The 22,517-nt window shown below is 27.6% G+C and overlaps 2 protein-coding genes across 2 annotated transcripts in view; one reads left to right on the forward strand and one right to left on the reverse strand.

Moving 5' to 3' along the window:
- Positions 1–22,517, forward strand: part of LOC132934977 (AMP deaminase 2) — a 28,951-nt gene continuing 6,434 nt past the window's right edge. Inside the window, 8 exon segments of the mRNA XM_061001413.1 lie at positions 1–469; positions 9,665–9,899; positions 11,354–11,549; positions 16,920–17,184; positions 20,062–20,202; positions 20,204–20,369; positions 20,738–20,851; positions 21,881–22,094. Coding sequence (XP_060857396.1) covers positions 9,704–9,899; positions 11,354–11,549; positions 16,920–17,184; positions 20,062–20,202; positions 20,204–20,369; positions 20,738–20,851; positions 21,881–22,094 — 1,292 coding nt within the window. The 5' untranslated portion in view covers positions 1–469; positions 9,665–9,703.
- Positions 513–6,477, reverse strand: LOC132934978 (RISC-loading complex subunit tarbp2-like). The gene is made up of 9 exons (XM_061001414.1): positions 6,014–6,477; positions 4,669–4,817; positions 2,600–3,026; positions 2,281–2,503; positions 2,023–2,213; positions 1,821–1,951; positions 1,578–1,736; positions 1,329–1,503; positions 513–1,271 (listed from the first exon to the last, which is right to left on the reverse strand). Exons 1-9 carry the CDS (start codon positions 6,027–6,029, stop codon positions 1,045–1,047), a joined length of 1,698 nt encoding a protein of 565 aa, XP_060857397.1. The 5' UTR covers positions 6,030–6,477; the 3' UTR covers positions 513–1,044.

Below are 22,517 nucleotides of genomic sequence, written 5' to 3' on the forward strand. Positions count from 1 at the left end.
TAATGTAGTACTTTAGTAGTAGTTGTTGTTGCCGACGTCACTGTCGCGATTCGTCTGTAGTTCCGTGGAGCAGTCCCGTGAACGCTCGGAATATCAATATAATAACGACAGATACGACAGCCATAACTGAACAACAACAATCTCACACTATTATACCACATTAATTATAAGACATTATAATATAATATAATATTAATAATTATTATGTCACGTTGATTACCGCCGTCGAACCATCGGAACAGACGCGTCGACAACACATACCCGACGACACCAGCACCGTGTACGGGGACGGAATCCTGTTCTAGTGGCGACGTGTGTTTGTACGACGTGTTAAACAGACGATAAAAGCGTACGACGGAAAAAGGTGTCGCCTATCTGTATGATTATTGATTCGGTCATAACGTTTGTTCACGTTACCGAACAGTAATAAGTAGGTACCCATACACAGACCAAAACCGTTGTCTCTAAGGTAAATTTTAAAACAAAATATAACAGCTAAATGCCAAATAGTATAACGTGTACATATAAATATATAATATTACATATAATTGATAAAAAAAAGGCCTGACAGTTTTAATGGAAAAAATTCTTATTATTAATAACATACAATTATTACAACTTAAATATTATAGGTACCTATTGCTCTGTTATTTTGATATTATTTATTTCTCTATATAATTTATTTGATCAACTAACAGGTGAGATCATAAAACAATTATTTTAGATTAAACATCATAATACTAAGTACTTACACAGGTAGTTTGTAAAATATAGGTAATATAATGATCGGGTACAAAAAAAAAACCGATCTTACTTAATGTTTTTTTCAATGATAAACAAACAAAAACTAAAAACTTGTTGATTTAAGTGTAAGTAAAAAAAAAAATGTATACAATTATTTCGTATTGGTGTTACTTTTATAAATGATCCAAGATAAACCTAAAAATTTGTTAACCATAATTGAATAAATAAATATTTTAAATACTTTTCATATAACTAATATAAATGTGCAATTACATAACTACTTAATTTAAATGATTGAGTTTACAATATATTTATAATTTTCTCCTCCTCATTATTATTATTGAAATTTACGGTAGCAGGCTTAGTGAAGAGCAACATTGCTTTGAACGTCTGTAGTATAGATTTAGCAGCTTCTTCTGCCGCCACATCAGTAGTGGCTCCATATCCAGTCGTAACAGTGATCGGTACAGAAGTTACTTGTACCAATACAGCATACTCTTCATCTTGGCCAGTATTGTTTTCAATATCTGTCAAAATGTATTTTTATTTTTTTAAACTCTAAATTAAATATACCTAAAACATACCTTTTTTTTTTTGAACTCCCAGACATACATAAATTGCTTGGAAACCTAGTTCCTTGCATAAAGTTTCTAATTTATTAACAGCACTTTCATTGGGATCATAATGTTCAATATAGTGTTCCAGTTCCGTTGTAGATCGCCCTAGTTGTTGATCCTCTTGCGTTGGATTATCCTTATTCTAACAATTTTATAATTTACTATACACATCACACATTCAAATTAATTTTAATATTCTTGTTTTGTTGTATGTACCTCAACTAAAGAAACTGTTGTTATATCATTTATTGCCGTTCTAGATGCAGTTGTTTCTGTAAAATATGAACGAAAACAATATGCTGAAACCCATTTATTTGAGAGTTTTTGATTTTCCTCATCATGTATTATAGAAATGCATTTATTTTGTTCACAATCCTTAAAATTACATTCATTATAAATTTCATAAGTTTTCAATTTAAATTAGATACCAAATAGGTAAATACATTTAAATCATGTTACCTCAGTTGATAACAGCGTTATTGGATATGAAGATTTTAATTCATTTAATTGTTCTATGCCAACGTCAAAAATCTTTTCGTACATCAGACGTGCGGCCTTACGTTTAGCTCCTTTCTTGATACTGTCAGATCCTAAAAATATATGTATTTAAAAAATGCACAGACAAAATAATATTAATTTAACTTAAATGATTATTAAGTACCCATTGTTTGTAAATGAAAAACTTCACAAGTAACTTTGTATAATACTTTACATTCACTTTGATCTTTCTTTAATATCTCAAAACTGTAGACTGGAGGTGTCCATTTATAAGTTGTGCACAACTCTTGTAAGGCTCCAATAGGATTCATATCACAATGTGCAATTTGTACTGCTTCATATTTAAATTGTTGCCTAAAAATGTATTTATAAAATATGAAAAAAAAATTAGTTTTTTGAATAGGTAGTTAATTTATCTTACAATCCTTCATCATCCACATCTGAGTTAGTTTCATCTATAGTTTGTGATCCTTCAGTACTACTTAAAAATGTATCATTTTCACTAATTTCAGAGTTATCAGTGGTAGACGATATGAATTTATCACTGTCATTCACAAAGTCAATTTTAAAATTAAAAAGTTTTTCACACATCTGAGCAGCAGAATTTTGTTTTGCTTCCTTTTTAGATTTCCCCTCTCCTAAAGCTTAAAAAAAAAACTCAATAAAACTCAAAAAATAAACTCAATAAAACAATAATATATATTTATTTAAATTAGATAAAATCTATAATATTAAAATACCTTTCATATTGTGTGTTTGACACATGTATGTAAATATTGGCTTATGTGCATGTCCAGTTATAGCCACAAGCACATACGATACAGTAAATGGTTTTTTTTCTTCACCACGCATGGCCCATTCATTTAATAAAGATATAGCTGTTTTATTTGTTTGTGTTTCATCAGTAATTGTTTTAGCCTCATGTTCACTATTATCAATGTTTGTATTTTCCAAATTGTATATATTATTTTTTATATGGTCCTCATTTTCAGACATATCACATTTTGGTGATGATTGTTCTGATTGTAAATGGTTATCACAAATATTATTTTTATTTATATAGAATTGATCATTAACGTTGTGTCTATATTTGTAGCCTTTAACCGATAATGATGGTTTATTTTGATGATATTGCTGAAGCGGCAATTGCGTATCACATTTTTTTATCTATAAAAAAAAACAAATTGATGTTTATAATAATTTACAAAACAATAATATATAATTACTAATTAGTTGTATTAAGTGTTAAATCTGACAAGCTTCAAGAACCCTAAGTATTTTTTTTTTTTATAAAATATCAAACATAAATAAAGAAAGAAACGTAAAAACTAAATATATACAATGACTAATATTTATTTTTTGTTATATATAAAATATTTTAAACGAAATGTACAACTCTTTTGATGATATCAAATGCTCAATACATTTTGTATTAGGTAAAAGAAATTTCTGTTCAAATATATTCAGCATGGTACAAAATACAATATAATTTCATTTTTAAACACTAATATAAATTATAATACCACATAATATTAGAATATTAAAGTAAAATATTTATGAAATATTTATAAATTTCTCATTTTAATATGTTTTCTTCCTTTTTGAAACAATAAGCTGACTATTAAACTAATAGGAATGTATTAATGTATTTAGTAATTTGTATGTTTCAATCTTGGTTTCTTGATAACTATTCGATACTTATTATCATAAATAAAACTTAATTATTTCTGTAAAGTTTAGGTAAATTAATTTTATATTCAACCAAAGTATTGACATATTTATTTTTGTTTGTGTTGGATGGCAAGATTCAACACTGTTTATAATATGTTTATTCATTATTATTTTTCTTATTGGGTTATGTTATATTTATAATATATGATACCAAGATGTATTCATTTATTTATACATTTATTAATTGTCATGTTTGATATTTTACTGTTAATCAAATGGTGTTTTAATAATTATCAATTATCTATTGATAATATTATCATTGGTTTAAATAATGTAATTTGCTAATAGATAATATAATATATAATAATATTGTTGTGTATATTATTTAAGAATGGGCTACACATGGTTGCAATAAAGATATTTAACATTTAGTTAATAATAAAAAAATATTATCAAATAAATTGCATTTTATAATTATATAATAAGATCAATTAGGTGTTTACAGAATGATTCACCAAGCATGCTAACCCCCTATTTTCTTCAATAATGCAGTTACTCAAAATCTGATTTTTTGAAATTTAAATTTACTTGAAGACCATTTTTTCAAATTCTTTTAATTTTTTGTACTACTTAAGGAATGTACTGTGGAGATACAAACTTCTATTTTTCAAATGAAGGGGTGTTATAATTTGAAAAAAAAAATTGAACTTTCTATATTCAACTAATCAACTATAAATTATACACTAGAACTTTTTTCTGAAATAGTTGACGTATTAAAATCAAAATTTGTACGAGTAATTTTTGAGTTATTTAACTTTGTGTTCTAAGGATAAAAGATCTATCGTAATGGGTTTATAAGTTATGGGGGCTATGGTGATTTGAAAATTATATTCATTAATCTCTAGATATTAATAATTTGTAAAAATGGCCCTAGTATAATAAATACTAGATCCAATTTTATGTCTATTTTATATTTATGTAAAACTATTTTTAAGGACTATTATCCTAAATACAAAAATCTTAACAACTAAGAAACTACTCATTCAAATTTTGAATTAGGTACTAAATTCAATACTTAGTTTACTTAATATGCAAAATGCATATATCTTAAAAATTAAAAATTAACTTTTGTATTTACTTTATCCATTTCAATAGAATTTCGATTTTCATAATTGTGTATTCTTGATTTTCTCCATTTATTAGATGTTTTAATTTTTCTTTTGTTCTGGTCATTATAGCATTTCTTTACAGTACATTCAACAACTTCAGTGGCTGGAATTGTGATATCTAGATAATTAAATATTGATAAAATTAATTATTGTTTAAATACATTGTTGTAATAGCAGCAGTTTTCTAATTATAAAATTGTTTTTTTTTTTTAAATAAAGGCTCAATCAAAAAATATCTAGTATAAACATAATATGTTTTAACCTGGATAACTTGGTGAGGGTTAACACCTCTTTATGTATAATAATGTTATCCTAAGATAATTTTGTTAAAAAATTGTTTGAAGTAGGTATAATTTGTATTTAAAATCTTAAACTAAAATATTATAAACATATTATTATGCAAAATGGGTATACATTGTCACGAATAAAAATTTAAGTACCTTAATCAAGGTTGATTATTTTGTTGTTATTAAAAAAAAGAACAATTGTAGATAATTAAATTTTTTCTTATTATTTTATTATGTATGAAATAGAAGTGCAATTTACTATAATTTACCTTTTTGGTGTTTAATATAGAATTAAAAGAATTAGATGGTATTCTTGTTCAGTTTTATTCTCTAATACCTACCTAATTTTAAAATTTTACTTTTTACGTTTTTGACCTGAATAGAATAAATGGTAATCTATATATTATTATTAGTTTAACCAACTTGTTTTTTTATAATGTGTAGTACTATAGTACAATGTTAAAAATAAATATTAAAATACTATACATTTTATTTTTTTTATATTATACATATTATGATTTAAAATTGTTTTCATAATGATGTCAAAAAATGTTGCCTTTTTAAAAAGCGTTCTTAATGTCCCCCATAGGCTCTTGCCTACGTCGTCTACATCTTAAGCTGGCCCTGATTAGTTACTCTTAATATTACTACTATGGAATCTTAAAACTGTAGTTAAAATAAATAAAATAGATAGATTATAATATATTTAAAACTACCAATTGAAATTAGAAATTTTAAAATGTATGTTACCTAAGTAGGTATGTGATGTCTTTTAGTATAGAATCTTTAGCTTTGATATTTTAACATAATATTAGTCTTGCTTTACTACAATATCCAACAGTTATTACAATTCTTTAATATTTTTAAATAAATTGTAGGTATGTCTTAGTAAAAATTTGGAGATAAAATAAAATATAAGTAAATAATTGCATGCAAAAACACGTCTTTACTTATAAGTGTTTATTGTTTGTCTTCTATGTAGTTATACAAAATATTTATTATAATCTAAATATCTAAAGGTACCTACCTTTATGTTTTATCATTCTGAATATTAATTTGATACTTATTCATCAAGAACCGACATTATTTTACTTTTGAACAGAAATTAAAACGTACAAATCGCACTATATTACTACATGGAACGAACACTTAATATTCTGATCGTGTAGACAATAAAATGATTCAATTTATTTCAGAACCGTACATAACTATTCTGCGTTTAATATTCGAGCGCGTGTTTCCTGTTATACTATAACCTATCCTATTAAAACATTAAATAATAAATATCTCAATATCTAATATAACTCAATATTGTAATAATTGTATACAATTTTTCAGTGGACATTGAAGATAACGGTGGGACCGACACACACGCACACACTAACAACATATACCATATACTTATTTTTATATTTACCTATTTTAAATTCCCGACTTTTACTATAATAAACTAAACTGATTATTGGTTGGTGGGTGAATATGTAGTGTTACATAACCTTTCTGCTAAGCTAAATGTGGGTACCCATCGCAATATTACCTACGGAATTATCTGAGTAGGTAATTAAGATTCGGTCTCGTATGATTTTCGTATAAGCCACGAGGTCTTTCCGAGTTTTATCTCAATAAAAATGATTTTGTCGTGAGAGACGATAATAATAATATTATGGTTTACAACACAACTGCTGTGTGCTGTTACTGTCAATAACGTAAAATGCATTGACTACCTACATCTTTCTCTTTTTTAAATTATGTGCAAAAGTCGTTTATTTTCTTTTTATAATTAATTAATTCATTTCTATGAACGACAAACAAGTTGAGCGTATGACACCACGTCCTAGTGTCCTACTCTATATTTTAGACGCTACTGCAGCTGTTTATAGCAATATTGTGACTGAGACTAGACCAATTTAAACTTGATCGAAATTGAGATAGGTTCTATTAAAATTTATAATTGATAAATAACAATAATATTATTATTCAATACATCAGATAATCATTATACAAAATTGTATTTTCATTTCACATTTGACGAATGTACGCAAGAGTAAAAATCCGGATGACAAATACAAGTACACAATACAATAGACTTCGCGAATCTCGATGATCGAATTCGGTATTTATACGAATTACTAATTAAGTGTATAATCTACATACCTATTGTGTTTTGTATGTACATTATGAACGGAGAAGACGAAAAATATACCTATAGAGTATAGATCAAACAATTATTGAAATATTCCATTAAATTTCTCAGGTATATTATAAAATAGGTAGCTATCTAGTTGTTCATACTATTATATTAAATTAATTTTTTATTTTTATCTGCTGACTTGCGCAAGTTAAAGAGTAAATACTTGTAATTAAAACAACTGTAGGTATATATTATTGTCATTCAAGTTTTCAAATACCGACAAAAATTCAGGAAGTAAATACACGCACCTTATTTTACAAAAAAAATAAAATAATTACGTGTTGAAAAGTAGACTTTGAACATTATGTTGGTAATTATTAATTTATCAAATGCAATATTATCTATTGAATATATTGAACTCGAATTTAAAAATCGTTTGGGTGTTTTACTCTCCACTATTTGACCAAAACAAATAACGGCCCATTTCGTTTTCATTAACCGTAAAATGTTTATTCATGAAGTATGTGGCATTATATTATTTTATTTGACTCCCACAACATTTTTATAAGTATATATATGTAATATAATATAGTAGGTAAATGTTGGTAAGTATAATAATTAATAGGTATACCATTTAGATATTTTCTAGGTTCCCATTTTTTTGCATAGTTCATCTATGTATTTGTATATAATTTTATGTATGTTATAATAATATCTGCATTTTTTTACTCTATATAAATGTATTGACATAATTCAATTCAATTTTGTGAATTAAAATAATAGTAGTATATAATATGCACTTAATTTGAGTTAATTTGATAACCTAATTACTATGTAAAATGACGTTTAGTTGTTAGCAAACTATCTATAATACGTTTTTAATATTAGTGATTTTACAATTTTACATAATATAATATATTATAATTTATAATATACTGTTTTATAATACTCCAATGGATAGGTACCTATTTATAGGTAACCTATTTATTTGGTTTTTACTATTAGTTACTTATTTCTGAAGCGATATACATTTTGTGTTAAAAGCTATCAATCGTAGGTATTCGTATAATCAAATCAGTGACTCAGCTTATTAGATACCTGTTAAGTAATAAATTAAAATTTACAATTTGACTTAGAATAGTGATCTGGTTTGTTTGTCTAGCATAATTTTTTACTGCACCTACTTTATTTTATATTATTCGTATTTATTTAAAATTTTAAAATGCGTATATTTTATAATATTACATTGAAATGTTAATTGCTAAGTGCTGACATATTGTAATGTATGGTACCTACCACGTAATACACTTTTAATATAGGTATCCTCAATTTACTGGACAATATTTTGTTAATGTTGTGTTTTGGGCTTAAATTAATAGATGATAACATGCCTGAATAAAATACTATTTAAATAATAAACTTTTCAATTTGTTGCTATGTTTAGAAATAAGAACAACATTTAGTGCATAAAAATAAGCAAGGGAATCAAGTTTAATTATAGAGTCGCAAAATTAAAGAATAAATAATAAAATTCGTAAGAAATGCAATCTAGTAAATCTAATAAGACATTGAACAATTTTACAATTTTATTTATTCGTGTTGTTTTATTTATCGATGTTGTTTGAACTATTATTCCAATTCTTTGTTACATTTGTCCACCACTTAACTTCATGTGACAGTAGCATGATGTGTTAGTATTAAATAGCGATCTATTGTTAGTGTAGGGTTGCATAATGATTGTGGTATGTGTTTTTAGAGTTCAGGGTTACGTGCGCATGTAATACAGTAATATACCGCCACAATCTCATGATAAATTAAGTTTAATTTAAAATATTAGTGCTGGTATACATATTATTCAATCAATAATATTTTGATTTTTTTTAATATATTTGATATAAACAGTGATTATTTTATTGTGACCACCGACCAAGTTGATTACGATATAATTTTTGACTTTAAAGACACTACCTATTCCACATATTTTCTAAATTTAAATATATTTTCCCTAAGAGTAAAATAAAATAAAATTTTATAAATGCCTGATTCGTGATGATAAAAAAAAACCACTAAAATATAAATTATGATTATTGATTAATTTGATAGCATCATTAACATCTAGTTTTTAGTAATATGTTTTAAATTATTTATACTATGTCAATAATTTATTATACTAATTATAATGCGTGTCATTTGTGACATTTTTTCTATGGCCCAATTAAGGTGTCATCTCCACGCATAATTTATATTTTATAATTATTGTTATCGTTATCTTAAGAACAATTATTAATATCTTAGTTGATAAATGCATATAATGTGTGTGGCATATTGTTAGCTGTTCAGTATAAAGTATAGATTAGTTCAAGTTGTATGGGTGTACATTACATACACTTGAATATTTTAACTGTTTGCGACTTAAACATTTTATAATATTGCATTGTAGTAGAAGTAATATAAATATAAAATAATATAAATTACGGTATTGTTTTTAATATTGAATTACTATATATTTTCAATCTGATTTAAATTATTCATTTTCAAATTGTTTAGAAATCACTTGTGTTGTGGTCGTGCGTTGTTTTGATTAAAATGTCCATGCTAACTGCAACCAAGAAGACGAATATAGAAGATGATGCTGCACTTCTATCTACAGTAACTACCAACAGCATGTTAAATCAATTAAGAGCAGACTCCGAGTACGACGAAGAAGACGACGAATTAACAACAAGACCTACACCTACTGGTAGTCCTCCTCCAGTATCTGTGACCACTGCTAATTCTGCCGGTATGAAAAAATTATTTTTAATAAACAATAAATCCATCGTATTTACCTAATTCAATTTTACACAATTAAACAAAATAAAACCGCATTGTTAATATTATATTATTTTTGTCGAGTATTATATAATATTATAGTGTAACGCCTAACGATTAATCACAATCTCAATTATTAAAATACCGTGTCGACGCATGTATAGTTGTTCATGCGCCCACGCAGGTACCAAAAGTAATATGTAAATGTAATAAATTTGACGTTATAGTGTAGGTACTCAACAGAAGTGTCTTATGTGTGACGGTAGCGGGTAGGTTACGAAAAAATACTAGGATGAGCCTTTGGTAGTTCTATTTTTAAAAACCATGACAAAATATTGTTTTTTTGCCAACTATTAAAATGGCGGTCGGTGACATGAATAAATAACAATTACTGTATAGTCTGTTCTCGTTTGTGGTGTTCGTTAAATTGTAATATTAGTACTATCGTAACCACGTTTTTTCGAACTTTCAAGTATATATATATATATTTATATAATATATAAAATAAATAAATCGGTTTACTCTTTTATAAAATATTTTTTAGTACTTATTATAAAAATAAAGTTATCCCCAAATGAATAATGGTGGATTAGACAATACTGGGCAGGCCGCTACGCCAATTATTAAATCACTATCTTCATCCAATATTTCGTCGAACACCGCAGTATACTGAGACCTAATACACCATTAAGACGTTTAAAATATTGCAAATCTCCAACAACCACCATGGCGTGTTCAGATTCGGATTCTGATCAAGAATATCCACGCAGGTGGAAGGACCTTGCAGATTACTCGGACGATGGTGAAATATAAAAATTAATCAAAATTTATATTTGTTTAACCACTTTAAAACGTCTTGATAGCGTTTAATTAATCATTAAGTATGTTCTAAACAAATTATGCTTGTATATTTGTATGTATGATTATTTATTTTCGTATATTTTATATTAGGTACATTTATTTATCTTTAATATACACAATACACATGTACCTACAATCTACATATTATTATTGTGTTTTCAAGTATAATGTACTTATTGTAGAACGTGTGTACGTACACGTGATGATGGTACAAGGTGACCCAGTACCGCGCGCAAGCCTTCAACAGGTTCAACTGATAGATACCCCTTTACACAATCATAGAGTAGGTAACCTACGTTATCGTAAATAAACACCTGCAGTTATCACTTATATATGAATCGATGTGTACTGTACACATTCGCCACTAAACGTTTGATGTCATATTTTTTTATCATATTTGAATATTTTTTTTCTTTGAGAGTAAGCACTTTTAAATATAATATATAATACGTTTATATGTCTGCTAATTTACATAGTTAGAATTATAGGTATGTTACTAGTGTAGCAGTTTAATTTATGTATAGGTATAGGATTTACTTAAATTTTTTCTTTATCTGTCTACAGACAGTGACGACGATGAAATAATGGCTTCATCTCCGCCACCACAATCTTCGTCCGCTGGTTTACCTGGTAATATGACTCCAGCAACTGGTGCACCACCAGCGGCTGATCTAGCATCTGGCGGTGGTACGTCGTCGTATCATATACCACAGTTCCCCATCGAACGCATAGAAAGCAAAATGGCAGCCATTAGTAGCAGGTTAGAATTTAGTCACTTAATTAATTGTTTTTATACTCATATAATTTGTCAGTTCACTCCCTTTTCAAAAACTTAAGCAACACTATTGTACCGAATTTATGCTTGAACTTTTTTTATAGTATAGACGTTATATTATACTATACTACCATAATAGTATACCAACTATAGTAATATACGGTATTTGCGATAGGATATCAGCGCACTAATTATTTCTTTCTTTAGCCCACACGTAACATAGCAAATTCGCGTTTAGCAACACCAACCTTGTGTTGTTAGCAGTATTGGTGTGAATTATTACCTATTATAAAATTGAAAGTAAAGAACATTATCCGTGTTCTTACGTTGGCTTTTTTTTATAATATTTTTATTTCAAAGCAAGATAATATGAGTATTTTTAAATTATAACATTTTACATACTCATAACTTTTAAAAAGATGCCCGCTTGTGTTTTTTCCGTCTTACAAACGTGCAACAACACACACAATTTGCGCACAGCAGAATTCATTTTGTGTTATAGTTAGTTTTAATATTAAAGTAAAATGTAAATTTAACTATTAGGTATCTAATTTAAGGTTATATGATCTGTCTTCTCTCATCAATTAGTGAATTAATATTTTAGGTAACTCTTTTAAAATTAAAATATAAAAAAACCGACGAGAGAAACGGATAATAATTTTAGCTTTAAATTTGATAAAATCTAGGTAAATTTCCTGTACTTACTATTACAACTAACAACACAAAATGGTTATAACTAAAGACCGGATTTATATTCTCTTAAAATACCTTAAATATGATACATTATATTCTCTTAAAAATTTAAAAAATATGCTAAAATATGCAAAATATACAAAAAAAAAGCAAAAATATGCAAAAATAATCAATAAACATCATTATATTTACTTTAATATGCATTAAAAATTTTTTTTTTTCAATTTTATATTAATAGTAAGTTAATTATTAGGTATTTAAAGTTTCGTATTCTAATGGAATATTATTGCACTTTAGTAAGAGTTGGAAATGATAAAATAAAAAATTGTAAATGTTCAAAAAAATTTTTTCTGGGTACCGTAATATTAAAATTAAAAATAAATACAAATTTTTTCTCACAATTTACGAAATATTCCAAAATATGCTAAATGAGTTAAATATTCTCTAACCCATAAAATATTCTCAAATATGCAAAAAAAACTTTTTTCTATGCATTCAGAATTGAACAAATCATCTACATTTTTTACTCTCATAAGACTGCATAGACTCAGTAACGATATGTAAAAACATATAAATCCGGTCTTTAGTTATAACACATGCAGCCCATTACGTCCTCTTAATTTAAGATTAAATATAGTAGGTAGCTATATAATATTACATATTATTATTGTGGTTATTGTAATTTTTAGACATCTTTTTCCTATTTCCATTACACGTGCCTTTTTCTGTGGGGCTTAATTAACTGCGTTTCAATGTCATCTTTGTTTCCAACATTATTCTCGTCGTTGTGGGTAATTGATTTTTTTATTATTGTTGTCGTATACCGATACAAAGGTATCGCGCGTTAGTATTAGTAAGTGGACGGGTGCATTTGTAAGTTTTCTTTTCATACAACGCCACGCCAATGAACGCCGCACCGTCAAATATAATTATGACTTAAGGTGCCACGTTGGTAACTGCCTTGAAAAACGAATCAGTATCGGGAGACGGTTGTCGCATAAGTTTACAGTAGCCTTCCAATCGCCATATCGTAGCACAGCGTTTATATACTCAGACGTCAGCAGTGTTGCGGGTGCAAATACCTTTCGTTCGTTTTCAATTATCTACAATGAAATTTTTGTAGTTTAAAACGTTAGTGCAAAATAATATTTAGACTCGAGTATCGATTGGGCTTAATAATATGTTTGCTAATACGGACCAACAGCAAATTTGGTGCCGGGAACGATTGTTTTATGCTGGGTAGGTTTTTTAGAATAATTAATACGATTTTATAATATTATAATTATTATTATTTCGTGTATACGGCGTTATAGTTGAATGGTACTTAGGTCTTCGTTTTTAGTGATTGTTTTCTAAATTAAGACGTAATTAGGTTTTTATAGAATTCCCATTTGGTATTTAAATGTACGCACATTAATTTAATTTCCAACACAAATTAAAATAATTACGAACTACGGTGGCTGTATCGGACTATATCATATCAAACTTAAATGTTTATAAATCCTGATGAAATTAGAAAACTAAATATCTCGTTAAGAACTTTTCTTCAACTATTGGTAATTAGAATTTCTATTGTATACCATCATATTGTATTAGTTTATTCATTTTTGAAACAGCTTATTTTTTAAACACGCTATTGCTATTATTCATTTCCTATGCGATAAGATGATTTTATATTATAATTGTCAATCTTACTTAATAATAAACGTTTTGTTTTAAATAAGTTAAGTCTGTTTTATGTTTAATTATTAAACAGCAACGGTGAAAATGTATGAATAATAGTTTAGTGTAAAGAAGTTTTTTCACAATTTTGTATTTGTTACTGTCCTTTTTAATATCTTGTTTTCGATGTATTTTATTATTTTAAATAATATAACGATAAGCAAATACACAAAATTACCAATAACTAATGGTATGTGTAATAATAACATATGTAATATGTGCATAAACTCTTAACTCAAATTATTGATTATTTCCATTCTATTAAAATGTATTTATTTAATACAATACTGGGTATAGGTAACTAGAGCATATTTTAATAAATTAAATTTTTATTATTATCTTAGTTACATAAATTGTATATTAATTCGGAAAACGCTAAACAAACATACTTCCGAAGACAACTTTCTGAAGTATTAATAATAAGCAATCTACTTTTCGTGTAATTACTAATAATTGTGTATGATATATTTTATGGTACGTGTGCCTCGTGCCCTCATGCACGTAGCGTAATAATCTAGTTTCTAACATGGGCGGGGTATAAATAAAATAATCAAAGTAACGAATCAATACGTTCCTACTCGATATAAAAATAGTTTATCATTATTTTAGAAATTGTACTATTAGACATTAGTTGTCTTATTCTACATAACTTGTTAATTTGCACGGTTAATAATAAAATTGTGTACATGGTATACTTATATCATTGAGTATAGATCGTATAATATAGGTACTATACTCAATGTCTCAAGGTATAAATAGTATTTTTGTCTTTCTTATACTTTATACCTTTTATAAACAATTTAAATATGCTGTTAGTTTAATTTTGGAATGAACTTCTAAAAACTTTGATTTATTTTTAATTTTCTAGTGAATTTCTTAAATTGTAATACTTAATATTTATCATATCGTTAATAATATTAATTTCCAATTATTTTTATATTTTTTCTTACAAACAGCAGAATAAACCAATTTACACATAATGTAATGACTTGCATGTAGTATAACTGTATAAGTTATAAATTATAAGAAATAGCTGGTTGTTGGTATTTACTAAACTAATTTTAAATTATTGAATATAATACAAATTTAAAAAAAAAAATGGTAAAATGGGTTAGTTACTTTCATATAATAATATTCTTATAATTGTTTCCAGTAATAACAGTAATAAATATTAACTGCCATTGCTATTGCCAATAAATATTAAAAACTTGAATGAACTTAAAATACATTTAAACATCATACGAAAAAGGTGATAAAAGGAGGGGGTGTTTATTTATTTAAATTTCTTATTTTATCCTTGAATTGTTGTTACAGCGACACACGTGCCGATTTATTGGCTGTAACCACATTCTTTTAGTTTTTACACCAGGATACAACACAAGACTAAACTTCATATTATCAGCTTGTTTTTAATTATTTTATCGTGATTAATGAACACGTCATGTTATTTAGTAAATTTGTCTATCTTATTATCTTATATATAACTAGTTGATCTGCAACCTACACATTTGTAGCGTGTATACAATTTTATAAATTTTAAAGATCTAAAAAATACTCTTTCATTTTAAATGTAATATTTGGAAAATACAGTAGATAGGTACGATGAGTATTTTCAAATACCCACTTGGATTTTTTTACCAATTAAATCTTGTGGAAGAAACTTTTTTTTCGCATGAGAACTACCTACTTTTTTCTACTGAAAATTGAAAAAAAATATATGGTTTTTCTTGAAAATGTTCATACATTTTAATCGATATCGAAACGAGTAGTTTTTGATTCATTAAACCTTATGTACTAAGATATAGTTTATGATAGTTGGTTTTTTAAAAAATATAAAATAGATGTGAAGTTTAGTTTAGTACTTATTATAATATCTATTATCCTTAATACTTAATAAATGGTTTGTGGAACAGACAATATAGTATCTCCAAAAATAATAGAATTGTATATACATAAAATAATATTACTACCTACCTACCTATGCTATAATATGGCCAACAACGGTATCTCCCCAGTCCCCACTACCGCACCTTGGATCCGCACCTGATTATTTTCTTTGACAAAATGTATTAATCTTATAACATTAACAAAATTATAACATTTAGTCGTCTACATAAAGCCTAAAAATTATAAAATTAAATGTTCATGTTTAGGTACATGTATTAAATAAATCTATCCCTAATGTTTTTATTCAAGGTAATTTAATTCGGTTATGGGAGATATACATATATAAGTAATCAATTTCATTGAACTGCTCAGACAATTTGTTGTTACTTATTACTTATTAGTTACTATATAGTTTATACATTATAGGTTTAACAATACAATTTATTTATAATTTACTATTTGAACTTTTAGACTCTAGTAGTTTTAATTTAGCATGATATATGAGATGCGTTCTCGTTGTTTTTATTTATTTATTGTTTTCATTAAATTACTAGACCATGAATTACAACACGGTACTTCAGTAAAGTTGAATGTTGATAATGTTATTTTATATTATGATTACTTATTAATCACATAAATTATTATTTAACGAAATACAAAAATAGGTGTTGTTTTAAAAGCATATTGATTAGGTATCGAATGTAAATTACTATATTATCGGATAATAATTTATTTATTCTGGTCTTTGACCGCCGCTAGCCGCGAGCCACTATAGCTTATAATTATAATTTTTTATTGTCGTCTATAACACTCGAGTTTGGTGGTTCACTCAGATAAAATTATAAATTGTTGAGGAAATAACTTTTAGTTTTCATAATACATTTTATATTAATGTTTTCTTTTGAGTTCATCTTTGTTGTTGAGCTTCTGTAATCGTCAACACTGCCAGGTTTGGCTAAAAAGCTTTATATGTATTTCCTATCAAACTGCAGTGTTTTGAAAAACATATGATTATTTATGTTTTAATTTTTACGATTATTTTGCACTGTATAGTCTGGCCAAAGAAATGGACGAAAAACGAGCTGCCGCAGCAGCTTTAGGATACCCACAGTCAACATTGAACAAGGATGACCGGCAATTGTATGGTGATGGTGTATCAATTTCAGCGCAGTCGTCAACCACTGCGGGAATCGAGAAACAACTACCATCGACCACTGGTGCACAGTGGCAACAAAATCTATCAGAAGACAACGAAGGGCAATACGATTTTGTGCCACATTTTCAACGTGTTAGCATTGGCGGAGAAGATAACAATGGGGTAAAATATATAATTACGTACCAGTCGTATTATACTCTACATAATATTAGTAATATAAAGTTGAATAATTTCACCGTACGAATGATTATTAAAATATTAACTTACGTATTAATAATATACAACCTATAATGTACCTATATAATTATGTTTAAAGCAGTAATATCTTATACACTTAAGACGATAATTGAATAATTTCTCTTAAAACATACATTAAAAATAGTATAAATTATATGGGTAGCATCGATAGCTATCCTTTATTTTTAAAACTATCAAAAACTTACAGTATTATGTATACTAAGCTGAAATCAAACAATTGTAGCAAAACATTTAATATACGTCGTAATTTGAATAATATTATTTTCCAAAAATATAGCAATTATAGTTCAAATATTTGTGCTGTTTTAATTTGAGTAGGTATAGTTTGTACAATAGTGAATTGATTTCCACATAAAAAAAAGAATATTCGGCACCTAACGAACTTTTTTCTTGAAAAATTAATTAATTTTATTGTTTCAGCTAGCAATTAAATTTTATTAAAATAGCTTATAACATTTAAACTACCACTAATAAAGAAAATCTTAAATACGTAACTGTCACATGATACTAGACAATGCATTTTTAAAATAAACAATATAATGGACAATACAATAAACATATTATGATGTTTGTTTATATTTTTGTATAGATGATACATGTGTAATTTAAAATATCTAAATCAGTATTCAGGGGATTCGATACCGTGATTTTCTGTTTTTGTCTAACACACGCACGACATAGTATTTTAGACGTGTTTTTTGCCAAACATTCCAATTGATCTATTGAAGCGATAAGAATTCTGAAAACAGATTTTAAGTTGTCGTCAAGTCTAATTGAAATCGACTTTCCCACATGTTTGATATTATCCCCCAAATTCCTAAAAATGTCATATTAAAAATTGTCGTATTTTAGTTTTTGATTTTAACCTCTACAAAAATGAAAAAATGTGGGAAATATCGATTTCAAGTAGACTTGACGACAAATTCAAATCTGTTTTTAGAATTCGTATCGCTTCATTAGATCAATTGGTATGTTCGGCAAAGAACCAATCTAAAATCTTAAGTCACGTGTGTGTTAGACAAAAACAGAAAATCCCGGTATCGAATCCCCTTAACAGTATGTTATAAATTTACAATATATTTACACAAAAATCTGTGATTTGAAACAACAGATTTGTTCAAATGTCTGAAAACTATATATTAAATATAATTTTCTATAGACATAATCATTCAATTACGTCATATTATTATAACATTAGTGGGATTCATAATATTAATTCCACAGGATAGTCAATTAAATTATTTATGAAAATTAAACGATTGTAAGATCTATTCAACTAACTGGCTTTTGTCGGTAGTTAATTTAAAGAAGACTTAAAACAATAAATAATAATCCTCTTTGCATTCATATACTGTTCCTAAACGATTATTATTATTAAAGTTAATAATTTATAATTACGTATCATATAATATAGGTAGTACCTACCTATATTATTTCACTTTTTTATGAGTTGTTTAGTAAGTTCTTCAATAATGGTCTTATATAATAAGATGTTATAATACTTATAATAGTATAATACGTATATTTTTATGAACTCTATTTTATAGAGTTTATATATAATAATAAACTATAATGTGTAGCTACCTAATCTAATAAGAAATAATATATATAAATCCGCCATCCCCCCACCCCGGGGCACGGCAGAAACCTACGGGTGCCCCATTAGAAATTCTGCCAAACACAACACACACGTGTACCAACCTACCCAATATAAAACTTACCAAACCTACCCAATATAAAAACCTACAGTGCCCTCCCCACACCCAATGGCCTATGTTGCCGCGGGTTACCCAATAAAAAAAAAAAAAAAAAAAAAAAAAAAAAAATATATATAAATGTAAACTAATTTTTGAACTACCTATCCAGTATTTTCAATATACAAACGATTCGCATGTAATTTATATACATACAAATTATAATTATATAAACAAATATTAACCTATTCTTAAATAGAGACCTATTAAAAGATAAAGAAAAGATGAATGTCTAGTTATATTATTATTATGATAACAATGTATTAGTAATTTGGACGAGGCGGTTTTAAAAAAAAAATATTAAATGTCAAAATGTCCCTATAATTCAAACTTGAAATGTGTATATAAACGACATTTAATAGATATTTAAAATTTGAATTAGAGATAAAATAGCATACCTACCATTGAATTATTAGGTATTTGAAATTAAAATTGTTTAAAAAATTCTCAAAAATAGTGAAATGTTTGAAAACCATAATATTTGGTACTCAATGCATATTACACACGCATTTACACATTTATCAAAATACTTCAATAAATAAACAATTTAAATTTAGGCTTTAAGATAAATATTTTCTTAACTGCTAAAACTTTATCAAATATATAATTTAAACAACAAAAATTAAGGAAGCTTATATTAGCCTTCAGTTAAAATTAAGTCATTTTAGTTTTGGGTATCAGCGTTTCCTATGATTACAATTTTCACTGGATTGTTGTTTGTTATATATATATAAAACATTTATAATACGTAAATTAGTTGAAGGGACAACTACTTATTTCAAATAGCCATATAGTTTAGTTACATAGTACTCCTATGGATAAATTATATAAAATTGATGTAAATTGGTACGAAAAACGTTTGTGACGTTAATTTGATCGTATTATCATTATAATATTTTGCTAACAGCCACGATGCACACAATATATTTATAGTGTAAATTAATATTTTTTTACCCTCTTCGAAACTTCCCTCATCCCGGTGCAATTGTTGTTTCTAAGACTGTACACGTTTAATTTTCTCATGTAGGTCCCTTTGGAAGATTTGCATTGGGCATCACAACAACTAATGGAAGCGTTGCACATTAGAGAACGTTATATGCGAGTGTCCCATCAATCTTTCCCGAACATCACGTCGAAGTTTTTCCACAAAAAGCACCCCAAGCCGCAAGGGGGGGGATCCATCCTCACCGTCGTCCGGTAACGCTTCTGTGCTTCACTCGTCGGACAGCGTTACCGACGTGTCCGCTGGTGGCGACTCGAACAACAAAACGGAAATCAGACAGCCTTATCCAAGAGCCCGAGTGATCAAGCACGAAGACCGTCAATCCATCGCCGGTAAGTCTGCACAGTGCAATATTAGCATAATTTAAATTTATATAATATCAACTGCAATTAATATACCTAATCAATGTCTGTAGGTATCTCTTTACAACAGAATAAAATATTATACATAAACCTAGGTGCCGTCGGGCGTGTGAGAAAGTGAGATTACCATACTACCAGCTATATATATATATATATATATATTTATATTATATTAGAATATATTATTCATTATACGGTTTTCCAATTGCGCGTACCTATGCACATATTACCAGCTATGTGTGTATATGATAATTATAAAATTTAAATATTATGTGTGTTTGTGTTGTGTGTGTATATGTGTACAGATATCCGGAAACGAGTCTCTGTTTCTGATCTAGGGACGCAACAATCTAGGAAATCGTCGTATAATCCGTGGGCTGACCGACGAAGTTCGACCATGGACGACGCGTTTACCGACCAACTATTATTCGACATTGCGTACGGCCAATACGGTGCGTGCGTGCGTGTTTGATGGACGATCTGATATTATATAATATACATATATATTATACACATAATATATTGTATAGAGTCGTCTGATTTGTGTATTATGTGTGTTGGTGTGCTTGTGCAACAATTTGTTTATTATACCTATTCTGATGCATTAACATAATATCTATAAAAGCGATTAAAAAAAAAAAAAAAATCAAAATAGCTCTAATTGAAAAAAAATTGTAAGACTCGTGTAGCATCAACTATTTTTGTATTTGTATTTTTTTTTTTTTTTTTGAACATTAGAATTTTATATATGTTGCCTTTAATACATAGATCAGTAATACTAAATTATGTTTTTTTTTTATACTTAAGCATATCACACTGCCACCGCGTGTAGTGAAAACATAGTTTCGTGTATAATATATTATATAACACCGCAGCTGCCGCATAATTATTTCGTATACCAACAAAATACATGCGAATAATTTCCGCACGCTCGTAGTAAATAAACTGTTCGTTAATAGTTTAAAATTTATTTTAACGAAACCTCATATTTAATACATTTGCGATGATAATGGAATAAAATGCATTATTATTATCAAAATGAGGTGAGGACTGCTCGTCGAATTAATTTCTAACAATGTATGTTTTTATTTAAAGTAACATCAGTAATCAGTGTATTTATATGTATGTATAGATAATATTATATATATTATATATATCGACGAACCAATTTCATTCATTGTCTAGTGGTATATATATAATATACCATGTAAATTATACTAAATATTGGTTTACCTTAGGCCTTAGTGGCTATTATAGTATATAAGGTCTATGATATTAATATATTATATTATACATACGTATATAAATACGTGTATCTCGCACGCTCTAAATTACAATTTATTGTTTGTTTTGTTCACCGAATAATTTTTATTTTGTCTATGACGTACTATATACGGGACATTGTTAATAACAGCATACCTATTCCATCACTATTAAATCGGATTTGTGAAAAATATACAAGCGTTTATTTTGTGTGACAGACCATCCGGTACATCCACCAGCCAGCGTTGGCGACCCGTGGCAGTGCGACTTTCCACCATCATTGGGCTTCACGATCCGTGCTCAGGATGGCGTATTTCAAATGTACAGCAGTCCCGACTCTGAGACTCCAGTTCAAGGATTCCCGTATCCTAATTTGGAGACGTTTTGTCGGGACATGCAACGGCTGTGCACGATGATATCTGACGGTCCACTGTAAGTAATAACAACGATACGTTCGAACCGATCCAGCAGGCAGTAGTCCGATCAGAGGTAGCTCCAGAGGGGCCCTATGGGTCCCCCCCCCCTAAGCTGGTATTTCCCAAAAGTTGCATATTGTAATGAAAAAATTACAAAAAAACACATTATACTATCCAAAGTTTTCTGAAAATGATGACTTAGTCCCCCAAACAAGTCTCTGGAGCCGCCCCTGAGTCCGATTGATATACCAAAATATATGTTTATACTGTTTGCAAATGGGCGTATCAGCAAACATTATTTCTCTGTCTGACGTACACACGTAGAATAAAGCAATAAAAACCACTTTCTGTATATTTCACTCATTCGGATTACATTATTGAAATGAAGGTTTCATAACTTATTTACCTCTACCTATTTTTTTAAAATATTTAGACGTTT

The sequence above is a fragment of the Metopolophium dirhodum genome, chromosome 1 (genome assembly GCF_019925205.1).
Source record: "Metopolophium dirhodum isolate CAU chromosome 1, ASM1992520v1, whole genome shotgun sequence".
Classification (NCBI taxonomy): domain Eukaryota; kingdom Metazoa; phylum Arthropoda; class Insecta; order Hemiptera; family Aphididae; genus Metopolophium; species Metopolophium dirhodum.

Excerpts from the sequence above, each read along its gene's own strand:
- LOC132934978 (XM_061001414.1), bottom strand. Across the intron at positions 2,504-2,599 it reads TCAAACACACAATATGAAAG|CTTTAGGAGAGGGGAAATCT; the intron begins GTATTTTAATAT and ends TTTTTTTTTAAG. Across the intron at positions 1,952-2,022 it reads TTTTCATTTACAAACAATGG|GATCTGACAGTATCAAGAAA; the intron begins GTACTTAATAAT and ends ATATATTTTTAG.